We start from the raw sequence: 12896 nt of genomic DNA, 5'->3' as shown, positions 1-12896 counted from the left end.
ATTAGTATTATAGCATCGAATTAGTTTTGCTTTCATTCCTAAATGGGTAGAAGCTAGAAACAAAGGAAAAATGGATAATAAAGGAATCTCAACTCCCACTCAAGATTTACAGGCAACAGAGCAGTTAATGAATAATCCAGAGGAGAGTTCTCAAATGCTCCAAAAACACTACTGGCAAATACACTGATTTAAAGTGCATAGGGTCTGCATGAGTATGATGAGGTAAAACAAAGCTTGAGAGATGAATTCATGGAATCCACAATCAGAAAACTGAATGAATTCCAATAGAGTAAAAGGAAACTATAGCCACTCAACTAATGCATTTGAGAGAAAACCAAATCAATTTGCTGTTCCTAATTTAGGCCTTCCTGTGACACATCTTAGGCTATTTCAAACTTCCTGCTTTCCACTTTCTTTGCTAGCATCACCTCTTCTGTATAAAAATCTTTGACATTTACTTACTTCAGAATGGAAATGAAAGATTTCCTATAAAATGTCTGTGGGGGGCCATATTTCAAAAGTTACGAAGTACCACAGCCTGCTGTTGAAAGAAAACATTTTCCACTCAAGGGTGTCCCTTAAATAAGGAAAAAAGAAAACATGTTAGTTAGCATGCCATTTTATTATGTAGGTAAGAGGGTTGCATGAAAATTTTAAGTATTTGCCAACACATTTTTATGTGTTTTCCTGACGAATCAAGTACTCCGTCTGTAGATTAATTACTGTTAGGATGATGATCGTATAAGGATGATGTGTGATGAGCTGAGCTTGAAAACGGTGCAGCAGATGTATTGGGAATGGTGGGAATGAAGAAGCATTGATTGTGTGCTGGCATTAGCAGGTTCGAATCAGTAGAAAGATTGGCTAATACATAAGGATATTGAGTTGGGATAACAGAAGGCTCCATCATTAGTCCAGGATTTCTATTTTGGAAGGTAGGTATGATCCGATATTGACAAGTTGAAGTTGTAAAATAATTTACAATGTGGCCATTAGCCTGGGTGTAGCTGTTGTTTGACAGCACATGAAAAGTGGCCACATGATTTAGAACTTCATGTTGATTTGATCTAATTGGTTCTGACGGTTGAACTGATGATGATGTAAAAGAAATGTCATTTCTGACTAGAGAAGTTGAATTTTCAATCATTTGCCTGCTAGAAGGCTGCTTTATTGGAGATAGCAGTGAATTTCCTGAAGTTGAAAGGAAACTTTCTCCACTGGTTTCAGCAACTAAATGAGAATTAGGATTACTTACATTACCATCTGCTTCGAGGTGCTGCTTGTGGTTCAGAAGTGGAACCAATGAAGCAGCTGCTGGAGAAACATTCTTAATCTTGACTCTTCTTTTCATCCTTGTTAACAGTTGGGGACATCCTTGTTTAAAATTCGGATTATGGTAGCACAGCAACTAAAACCAAGGGAGAAAATCATTTGGAGATATTTTAATCAGATACAGTGCCAAACCTAGTGGAAGAAATCAGAGACTACAAACTAATCTTCTTGAGAAGTAAAAATTTGTAAATATGCTTTCATTACTTAAAATGTACTTAAAATGCGAACTTATTATTGCCTTAACGTTAAAACATTCTGTCTTTATAGCAAAATGAACATTTTAAATATCTTTATTCGAAGTTCACTTGCAAGATTCAAAATTGGTAGCAAATTTTCTGTAAGTGCTAGATGTTTAAGGTCCAGGTTTGTCAAGAGATAAAATTCTTTTTTTTTTTTTTTTGTCAGTCGTGGGGCTTGAACTCTGGGCCTGGGCACTGTCCCTCAGCTCTTCAGCTCAAGGCGAGTGCTCTACCACTTGAGCTACAGAGCCACTATATAATTGTTTTCATAGAATTTCAAGTAATTTTTTTTTTACTCTAGTGTAGTGGAAGGCAAAACAGGTGTACAAATGACATCGGTTAGTACTTAAGTGAAAAAAGCCTAAGTAATTACCTTGGTTAAAACAGAGGCCTCTTTTTCTTCGGCAAGAAAGTCAACTAGAGAAGCAGATCGTTGAAATTGATGCTGAACTTTACTAAACCCATAAAGATTCAGTTGTCGAATTAGACTTTTCATACTTCTAGTTTCAAAAATTTTGAAAGGATACTTTCTTCCCAAAATTTCTTCCTTAAACAGATCTTCCTTAATCACAACAGAAGTTCCATCCTCACTCCACCAAATAGACTTGAATTTGTCGCTTTCAACTATTTTCCAAAGTTTTCTGGGAAAAGTCAAGGAAACAAAATCATTGTCTTCATCTGGTTCCGAGACACAAAATGTGGAACGGAGTCTTTGGGCCCACGGTGTCTGAGACAAAACTTGGAAAGTAATTTCCTCAATCTTCGACCTTAATTCAGCCTCCTCAGTGAGTGAGCGATCACTCAGTGAAGGTAGATTGGAAGTATCTGATTCTGCGGAACCATATTGGGAAGTACCTGGCATGTCTGAAAATAATTCCTCCATCTCAATCTCTTTCTTCCTCAGTGACTCATACTATCTTCACAGTTCCGAACAGCTTAAGTAGAGCTACCTACACAGATAAAGATCTGCATAAGCATTCTATGACATCACAGGAGGCCTTTTGTCTCCTAGCAACAGTTGGGTAGGGCAGTTAAAATCTGTCCTTACCACTCTGATGCTAATCCAGTTATCCTAAAATGGAGACTGATCGCTTGATACACCTGGAAGTTTCAAAATTCGAGTCATACAGAATCTTGGCAGTCACCAAGGCAACAAATAAATTGATCAGTCTCTTCAACACAAATAACGAGAATTGCTTTTTCCCTTACCAACAGACTTTCTACTTTCATGCTCAGAATATAGGGCAGGATAGTTGGACATCTTAAATGTGAAACAAATTACTCAAGGAGCTCAATCATCATGTTGTGCAGCCTGTAACCATAGCTACTGAGGGTTTGCAAATGAGAGGAATACTGCTCAACTCCAGTCTGTGAAAGTCATTAACAAGAATCTATCTAAAAAATTAATTCAAGTGCCAATTCAAGTTGTGTATAATCTGAACTTTCTGAGATGATTTCTGACTTATACCTACCCCAGGCATATAAAGATCTCTTCATTATCACCAAGGAAGGAAAGTACTTGTAGTGTCACAACCCAATAGAGTTGCAATTCCAGTAATATGACCTAAAAAATAATATTCTTTCCTTACAATATTTTGCTGTTAAGGTTATCTCTCAGCATTTTCTTTATCTCATTCACTTGTAGAGATGAAGAATGAAAACTTAAATTGGCTTCTTTGAGAAATTATGCATGATACCCTTTTCTTTTCCTAAAATTGTGTGCAGATTCATGAACACTACCTATGAAATAACAAGCAACACACAATGGGGGCTAGTTTCGTAATGAGTGCTAACCATGCAAACATATTGCCACCTATTTGTCACTGGTTCTGCAAAGAGCTCTGCCACTCAAAGAAACTGCTTCAGATTGGTAGGGGCCAGTTACTGGTAGGAGCATGTGAGTGTAATTCTAGATCCTGCACAGCCTGAGACAGGAGAATCAAGTGGTTGGGCTGAAATGATAAAGCCTTAGGTACTGAGTTCTAGCCTAGTAACACACAAATATAAACACAACCCTCCACAAACACACACACAAAGCCACAGACACAAGCACCAATGAACATACAAAAACCTAGCTGCATTTTTGTCATCTCACTGTATTTGCAGATCTCCCTGTAACAATTTTTATTTCCAAATTCACTGTCTGGTTCGACTGCAATGTCTCATCTGAAGGAAAGAAGAATCTCCTCAAGGAAGGATTACAGTTTTCTCTCACAAATAAATAGCCCTTATGTGATTGGAAGAGACTGACATGTTAAGAAGGGTCAAACTGGTTTCCTTAAGTCCACTATTGTTGAGAATAAATGTGTGTGTAAGAGCACATGCACATTTGTGTATTTGGTATGTGTGTGTGCATGAGTGTGTGTTTGTGTTCAAAACAAATATTGAAAGAGACAAATGGGAGAGATAGAGAATTAGAAAACTGCATTTGAACACTATGTCTGGGGACTCTCCCCTTCCTTTAATGCTCAATCTTAGCACTCTTCCACTGTGCCATATCTTCACTTCTGCCTGTGCTTCTTAATTATTGGATAAAATAAGGCTACTGTGTGGCCTTTTTGTATTTTGAGCTCATTTAGAAGAGATAGGATTACAGGCTTGATCTACTGGTGCCTGTCACTATTATTCTTAACAAAGTAATTTTAATTAGAAAAATATGTTCCCTTCTAAATATAAAAGTTATGAAATGAGTGGGTTATGTAGACTAGAAGTACAGTAAATAGGTTCATTATCACCACTTTCTGATCATTTTGTGTATTAGAAAAGATTCTGGCAGAATGATTTTTAATGTTTTTAGATGTTTTGGCATATTAAGCCTAATGATTAAGAATATTATTAAGCATGTATGTGTCAACTTGTCAACAATCATGTGCAAGTATGAATTAGTTTTGCACATCACAACACCTTGCCTACACACGGCTTTTGGACAGAACTCTGCAAAGACTCCAGATTGATTTTCTCCATTTCTGCCCAGAAAACTGTCACACTTCATCCAAACATTACCTGCAATTATGGTCTATTCCCCAAATCCAAAGTCACTCAACTGTACTAGAAATTATCAAAGCCCCCAAAATACAATTTAATTTTACGTCCACATTTAAAACAAAACACAAAAAAACAAAATACGAAATTACGCCAGTTCACAGGTTTTTAAAAAAGTACATGTGAACAAAGAAACTGTTATATTTTGAATGGGAGGTACATGTTAGAAAGACAAATAAAGATACACTTAGAAAAATAGTGGCTAACTGTTAAATAATAACTGAGAAATATCTTTACTTCTGCCTACGGAAATAATAAACTATAAAACAGCACATCAACATAATCAAACTAATTCCTTTTTCATATCCATCTGTGTTTTCAAGCAGTATTGCCTCTCTGACTAAGATTTAGAAGACTAAAATTTCAAATGGCCTTTATTTTTTTAATGTTAAAATACTGTAAGAGGGGTTACAGTTACATAGGCAAGATAATGAGTACATTTCTTATCAAGCATTGTATCCTCCTCCTTTGTTTCCCCTTCCCATCCTCCCCATCCTCTCCCAGCTCCCCCACCCAATTCTCCTCCCCCCCACCAAAGTTGTAAAGTTCGTTTTTCGATATAACATCTTGTACATCTCATTGTTGCAGTGGATCCACCTGTATTCCTATTTCAACGATTTGTTTTTTCCCTTTCCCTCCACAAATTATACCAACATCAAATACAGTGAAAGCAGGGGTTATACCATGGGAAGGGACATACAAAGCAACAAAGAAATAATCTTATAAATGTGTTAGAAACAATCAACTGAAAGAAAAAAAATTGAATACATATCTTAGGGTTCATTTCCCTAACATCAACAAATCTGATCTTTTCTGCTTGACTCTGACATATACTACTTATTGCAAATAAGGGAAACCATGGGACCTAAGTTTCTTTGGGCCTGGTTTACTTCATTTAATATAATTGTTCCAAGTCTTTCCATTTCCTAACAAATGGGGCAATGTCATTCTTTCTGATGGAGGCATAGAATTCTATTGTGTATATATACTACATTTTCTTGGTCCAGTCATTTACTGAGGGTCATATGGGTTGGTTCCATATCTTAGCTATGGCAAATAATGCTGCAACAAACATAGTTGTGCTGGTAGCTTTAGGATAGTCTTGTTTGTGATCATTTGGGTAAATGCCCAAAAGTGGGATTGCTGGTCATAGGGAAGCTCTATGTGGAGTCTTTTGAGGAACCTCCATACTGCTTTCCAAAGTGTTTGAACAAGTTTACACTCCCACCAACAATGCAGTAAGGTTCCCTTCTGTCCACATCCCCTCCAGCATCTGTTGTTTTGAGAGTTCTTGAGAATAGCCATTCTAATTGGGGTGAGGTGGTATTTCAAAGTTGTTTTGATTTGCATTTCTTTTATTGCTAGAGAGGTAGAGCATTTCTTCATCTGTCTATTTGTCATTCTTTTTTCCTCTTCAGAGAAGTTTCTCTTTAAGTCTTTAGACCATTTATTTATTGGGCAGTTGTTTCTTTGAAGATTAATTGTTGGGGAATTGAAGTTTTTGAATTCCAGTTATATTTTAGGTATGAGACCATTGTCTGTTGTAAGGCTAGTGAAAATCTTCTCCCAATCCATGGGTTTCTATTAATCTTGCTAGCTATGTCCATTGCTATGCAGAAGCTCTGCAATTTTATGCAATCCCATTTGTTCAAACTTTATTTGATTGTTGTGTTTCTGTGTCTCTATTAAGAAATTTTCAGCCTGTGCCAAGGAGTCCTAGGGTTTCTCCTATTCCATCCTGTAATGTTTTCAGGGTGTCTACTTTGACTCCGAGGTCTTTGATCCATTTGGAGTTGATTCTGGTGCAGGGTGATATATAAGTTCAAATGGCATTTTTTATATTAATGAATAGTTTAGTTTAAAAGAATAAATTCTTACACCATACTTATTTTCAAAAACATTTTTCTTTTTTTCTTTGTCTTACAGAACTTGATGGTTTTTCTTAGATACAGGGAACTTAGTATATTCTTTTAAATTTTAATTTTATTGTAACATGGGCTAAGAGGGGATAGAGTAACATCAGTAAGATAATGAGTACATTTTATCCTTTACATTATTAAAACCCTCCTTTTTCTCCATTTTTCCTCCCAAACAGCTTCCCATCCTTACAGGCTGTAAAATTTGTGTCTAGTATAGGTTTTTGTTAGTAAAGCTCTTGCATTGCTTCTTTCTTTACTATGTTCTTAAGTTTTTTTAATCTTGTGTTACTTGCCCAAAGGAAATAATTTTATACACAAAAGCTATTATACCAAAATCAAAAGCAGTGACAACAGGAGATGAAACAAAAGTGGAAAAATAACAGAAAAAAAGGAAATTCTATCAGGACTTAAAAATAGCAATAAAAAAAGAAACAATAAACAAAAAACACCCTTGTTTCCATATATTGGAGTTTATTTCTATTAACATCATTTTATATGATTATATGTACATAGCCATTGAGCTAAGGTCATCCACTCATGGGACTCCACCAGATGAGTACTAATACTTACTAATGAGGGAAACCATGGAGCATATATTTCTTTAGGTCTGCTTTCTTCTCTTCATATGATTTTTCCATGTCTTTCCCTTTTCTTACCAAGGGGGCAGTGTCATTTTTTTCTGATGGAAGTTTAGAATTCCCTTCTGTGTGTGTGTATGTATAAATATATATATCACATTTTCTTGATCCATTCATGAGGGGCATCAGTGTTGGTTCCATGTCTTAACTCTTGTAAAAATTGCTGCAATTGACACAAATATCCTGGTAGCTTTACTGTGGCATTGTCCCAGGAATGAGATTGATGGATCATAGGTGAGCTCTATATTTAGTTTATAGAGAAATCTTCATATTGCTTTCCAGACTGGTTGAAGCAATTTACATTTCCGCAAACAATGCAGTAGTCTTCCCTTTTGGTCACATCCCCTCAGCATCTGTTATTATTAGATTTATTGATTGCAGCCATGCTAACTGGGGTGAAGTGGTATCTCAATGTTTAGATTTGCATTTCTTTTATGGTTAGAGAAGTTGAGCATATCTTCCTATGTCTATTGGCCATCCTTCTTTCCTCTTCAGAGAAGTTTCTCTTTCAGTCTTTAGACCACTTATTTATAGGGCAGTTTGTTTTTTTTTTAGGGCAGTTGTTTTTTGAGGATTTCTTATTTGGGTTTTAATTATTTTTGTTTGTTTTGGTCATTGGCAGTGCTTGGACTCTGGGCTTTGGTGCTGTCTCTGAGCTCTTCAGCATTTTGGGATTTGAGTTCTCCAGAGCCACCCCATGGAGATGTGCTGACATAGTACCCGGCTGCCCTCTGGGCTTTGTTGGAAATAAGCTCTCTGGTGCTATCCCGTGAATATGTGTGGGCATAGTACCTGGCCACCCTCTATGCATTGTGAAAAATGAGCTCAATGGAATCACCCTATGGAGATTGCAGGAATAACACCAGGCAATCTGCAAGGCATTGTGGGAAATGACCTCTCTGCTGCCACTCCATACAGATGGACAGGCATAGCACTGGGCTGTCAACACAGCATTGTGGAAAATGATGTCTCTGGTGCCACACCATGTGGTAATGCGGGGCAAAGCATCCTACTGACAGCAAGGCATTGTGGGAAATTTCCTCTCTGGTTCAAACCCATGGAAATATGAGGGTATAGCAATCGGTGTCAGCAGGAGATTGTGGGAAGTGAGCTATTTGGCACCACTCTGAGGAGGTGTGTGGGCATACCACCCAACCAACTGCACAGCATTGTGGGAAGTGAGCTCTCAGTGCCACACCTTGTGGTGTTGTGGGCATAGTACCTGGACACTAGCTGCTATTCTGCACAATGTCTTCTCTGCTGCCACCATGTAGATATGTGGGCATACCACAGCACAGCATTTTGGGAAGTGAGCTCTCTGGTGCCGCCCTGTGAAGAAGTGTGGGGAAATCACCCGACTGACCCATGGGAATTGTGAGTAATGAGCTCTGTGGTGGCTCCTCGTGGAGATTTGCTGGCTGATGAACTGGCTACATATTGGGCATTGTGTGAAAGGAGCTCTCTGGAGCCACCTAATGCCTTAGTGCAGCACAAGCACTGTACAAGAGCAAAGCATCGTGGACAATTAGCTCTGTGGTGCCACCTGTAAAGATGTTCAGTCATAGCACTGGGCTGCCAGCAGGCCAGTGGGGAATGGCGCACCTTATGGGAAGGTGTGGCACAATCATCAATCCAAAAGCACAGCATTATGGGAAATGACCTCTCTGGTACAACCCTGTGGAAATGTGAGGATTTAATGATCAGGTGTCAGCAGGGCATTGTGGAAAGTGAGCTGTCTGGTGCCATCCCGTGGAGTTGTATGGGCATAGCAACTGATCACCAGCTGGGAATTGCGGGAAATGTCTGCTGTGCTGACATCCCATGGAGATGTGTGAGCATAGCATCCAACCTACAGCACTGCATTGTGGGAAGTGAGGTCTCTTTGGAGTTCCACCTGTGGAGATTTGCAGGCAAAGGAACTGGCCACACTCTGGGAATGGTGGGCAGTGAGCTCTCTGCGCAACCACTTGCAAAGGTGCAAGAACAAGGCATTATGGCCAACAACAAGGCATTATGGGAAATGAGCTCTCTGATGCCACCATGTAAAAATGTACAGGCATAGAACGGGGCTATCAGCTGAGCATTTTGGGAAGTGAGCTCTCTGATGCCACCTCATGCAAAGGTACGGCACTATCACCTAGCCCACATCACAGCATTATGAAAATTGACCTCTCTGGTGCAACCCCCTGGAGATGTGCTGACATAGCTCCAGGCCCTATGCAGTGCATTGTAGGAAATAAGCTCTATGGTGCTACCCCCTGGAGATATGCAAACACCGCACCCAGCTACCAGCTGGGAATTGAGGAAAGTGAGCTTTCTTCTGCCACCTCATGTACATGTTGTCATAGCGCTGGGCTGTCAACAGGGAAATGTGGGAAATGAGCTCTCAGATGCCACTCTGTAGACATTTGCCAGCCAAACAACTGGTTACACGCTGGACATTGTAGGAAGTGAGCTAGCTGGCGCCAACTAATGGAAAGATTCAGCACTAGCACTGAAAGACAGCAAAGCATTGTGGAAATGTGTGGCCTAGGTCCACCCCGTGAAGGTGTGTGGGCATACAACCCAACCAACAGTACAGCATTCTGGTGACTCCTGATCATCCTACGGGAATTTGGGGCAATGAGCTTTCCGTTGCCACTCCGAGAAATGTGGGCATAAAACCTCTCTGTGAAGGTTCCTCAAATGACTCCAAATAGATCTCCCCTATGACCAGCAATCCGCTTTTTGGGCATTTACCCAAATGATCACAAACAAGACTATGCTAAAGCTACCAGCACAACTATATTTATTGCAGCATTATTTACCATAGCTAAGATATGGAACCAACCCAGATGCCCCTCAGTAGAAGAATGGAACAAGAAAATGTGGTATATAGACACAATAGAATTCTATGCTTCCATCAGAAAGACATTGCCCCATTTGTAGGAAATGGAAAGACTTGGAAACAATAATATTAAGTGAAGTAAGAAAGGCCCAAAGAAACTTAGGTCCCATGGTTTCCCTTATTTGCAATAACTAATATATGTCTGAGACAAGCAGATAAGGTCAGATAAGGTGATGTTAGGCGAAATGAACCCCAAGATAAAGATTCAATTTTTTTTCTTTCAGTTGATTGTTTCTAACATATTTATGATTATTTCTCTGTTGCTTTGTATGTCCCTCCCCATGGTATAACCCCTGCTTTCACTCTATTTGATGTTGGTTTAATTTGTAGAGGGGAAGGGAAAAAAACAAATTGTTTAAATAGGGATACAGGTGGACCCATTGCAACAATGAGATGTACAAGATGTTATGTCGAAAAACGAACTTTACAATTTTGGTCTGGGGACGTGGGGAGAGGGTAGCCAGAAACGGGGAGAGAGAAAGGGATGGGAAGAGGAAACAAAGGAGGAGGCAACAATGCTTGATAAGAAATATACTCATTATCTTGCCATGTAATTGTAACCCCTCTGTATGTTATTTTCACAATTAAAAAAAAAAAGAAGAAGAAGCTTTCCTTGAGATGGTCATGGTTTGAAGAGAGTTATAGGGCACATCCCTGTGGAGATGCAAGGGGATAGCACTCAGTTGACAGTAGAGTATTGTGATAAGTGAGTGCCATCCCATTGAGATTTCAGGAATAGCACCAGGCATTACACTAGGTACTGTGAGAAATGGCCTCTCTGGTTCTACCTTATGCAAATGAATGGTTATAACATAGGACCATTAGGCGGGCATTGTGGGAAATGAACTCTCTGGTGTCATCCCATGATGATTTGGAGGCAGAGCAGCTGGCCATGCACTGGGCATTGTGGGAAGTGAGCTCTCTGGCCCTGCCTAATGGAAAGGTTCTGCACAGCACTGACAAAGAGCACAGAATTGTGGGGAGTGGACTCTCTTATGCCACCCCTGGACTTGTGTTGACATAGCAATGGGCTATCAGCAAGGAATTGTGGGAAGTGAGCTCTTGTGCCACCCTGTGGGGTTTTGTGAACATAGCACTATGATATCAGCAGGGCATTGTGTGAAGTGAGCTCTCTAGGTGCTATTCCTGAAAAGGTGGGGCCTTATGACCTGGCTGACAGCATGGCATTGTGGGACATGAACTCTCTGGTGCCACCTAACACAATGTGTGGTTATACCACTCAGCAGACAGCATAGCATTGTGGGAAATGGGCTCTCTTGTGCCACCATGAAAGGATATATAGCCATAGAACTTGGCTGTCAGCAGCTCATCGTGGGGAGTGAGCTCTCTGGTGCTACCTCATGGAAAGCTGCGGCAAGATCACCTGCCCGAAAACACAGCATTGTGGGAAATGAGCTCTCTTTGGAGTTCCGCCTGTGGAGATTTGCAGGCAGAAGAATGAGAGACTATTAGGGAATGGCGGGCAATGAGCCCTTTGATGCCACCTAATGCAAAGTTGTGGTACTATCATCTGGATGACAGCACGGAATTGTAGGAAATGAGTTGTCTGGTGCCACCTCTTGGAGATGAGAGGACTCACCATTCAGCCAACAGCATGGCATTATGGAAAATGAGCTCTCTGATGCAACCTAGTGATTTGTAGGCAGAGCTGCTGGACAACGGCTGGCCATTGTGGGAAGTGAGCTCTTTGGTGCCAACCCATAAAGATGTATGGGCATAACACTAGTTGGTCAGTGGAGCATTGTGGGTAGTGAGTTCTCTGGTGCCAACAAGTGTGCTGATGCGGGCATAGCACCTGGCCACCAGCTGGTTTTGTGGGAAATGACATCTCTGCTGATGCCCAATAGAGATATGTGAGCATACCATCTAAATGAATGCACAGCATTGTGTGAAATGAGCTCTCTGGTGCCACCCTGTGGGGATTTGCAGCAGAGCAACTGGCCCTCCCGCTGGGCCTTGGGTGAAGTGAGCTCTCTGCTGCCACCTAATGCATTACAGCATTTTGAGGAATGGGCTCTCTAGTTACATCCCGTGGAGTTGTGCGGGCATAGCACTGGGCTGTCAGCAGGGCATTGTGGGAAGTGAGCTCACTGGTGACACCCCGTGGAATTGTGGGGGCATAACACCTGGCCACCAGCTGGGAATTGTGGGAAATGAGCTCTCTGGTGCCATCACGTGGCGATGTGTGGGCATAGCACCCAACAGACAGCACTGCATTGTGGGAAATGAGCTCTTGGTGGAGCTCCACCTTGTGGAGATTTGCAGGCAGAGGAACTGGCCACCCTCTGGGAATGGTGGGAAGTGAGGCCGCTGAGCAACCTCCTGCAAAGGTGAGAAACTATAACGTGTCCAACAACATTGTGGGATATGAGGTCCCAAGTGGCACCCCGACACATTTTGTAGACATACCAATCGGCCCACAGCGTGGCACTGTGGGAAATGAGTTCTCTATAGCCATCCTGTGGAGATTTGCAGGCAGAGCAACTGGCCACCAGCTTGGATGGAGAGAGGTCATTTCCCACAAAACCAGCTGGTGGCCAGGAGCTATGCTCAAACTACCACATGGAGTGAAACCAGAGAGCTCACTTCTGACAGTGCCCTGCTGACAGCCCAGTGCTATGCACTTGCACAATAAAGGTCATTTCCCAAAATGCTTTGCTGTTGGCTTATGCTAGTGCTATATCATGGCATTAGGTGGCTCCAGAGAGCTCTCTTTCCATAATGTCCAGCGGATGGCCAGCTGCTCTGCCTGCAAATCTCCATGGGGCGGCACTATAGACAACATTTCCCACAAGGCTGTGCTGTCAAACAGGTGATA

General features: G+C 41.0%; 1 protein-coding gene across 1 annotated transcript; it reads right to left on the bottom strand.

The window, feature by feature from the left end:
- Nucleotides 1–652: 652 nt before the first annotated feature.
- On the bottom strand, nucleotides 653–2440 carry LOC138829984 (heat shock transcription factor, Y-linked-like). Its single transcript, XM_070026468.1, has 2 exons — nucleotides 1945–2440; nucleotides 653–1408 (listed from the first exon to the last, which is right to left on the bottom strand). The coding sequence occupies exons 1-2, from the start codon at nucleotides 2431–2433 to the stop codon at nucleotides 716–718; spliced, it is 1182 nt and encodes a 393-aa protein (XP_069882569.1). The 5' UTR covers nucleotides 2434–2440; the 3' UTR covers nucleotides 653–715.
- Nucleotides 2441–12896: the final 10456 nt, after the last annotated feature.

Source organism: Dipodomys merriami, unplaced genomic scaffold (assembly GCF_024711535.1).
Source record: "Dipodomys merriami isolate MVZ:Mamm:240054 unplaced genomic scaffold, mDipMer1.0.p SCAF_18, whole genome shotgun sequence".
Taxonomy (NCBI): domain Eukaryota; kingdom Metazoa; phylum Chordata; class Mammalia; order Rodentia; family Heteromyidae; genus Dipodomys; species Dipodomys merriami.
Note: the sequence above shows the minus strand (reverse complement) of the source record. Positions and strands in the feature narration are given on the sequence as shown.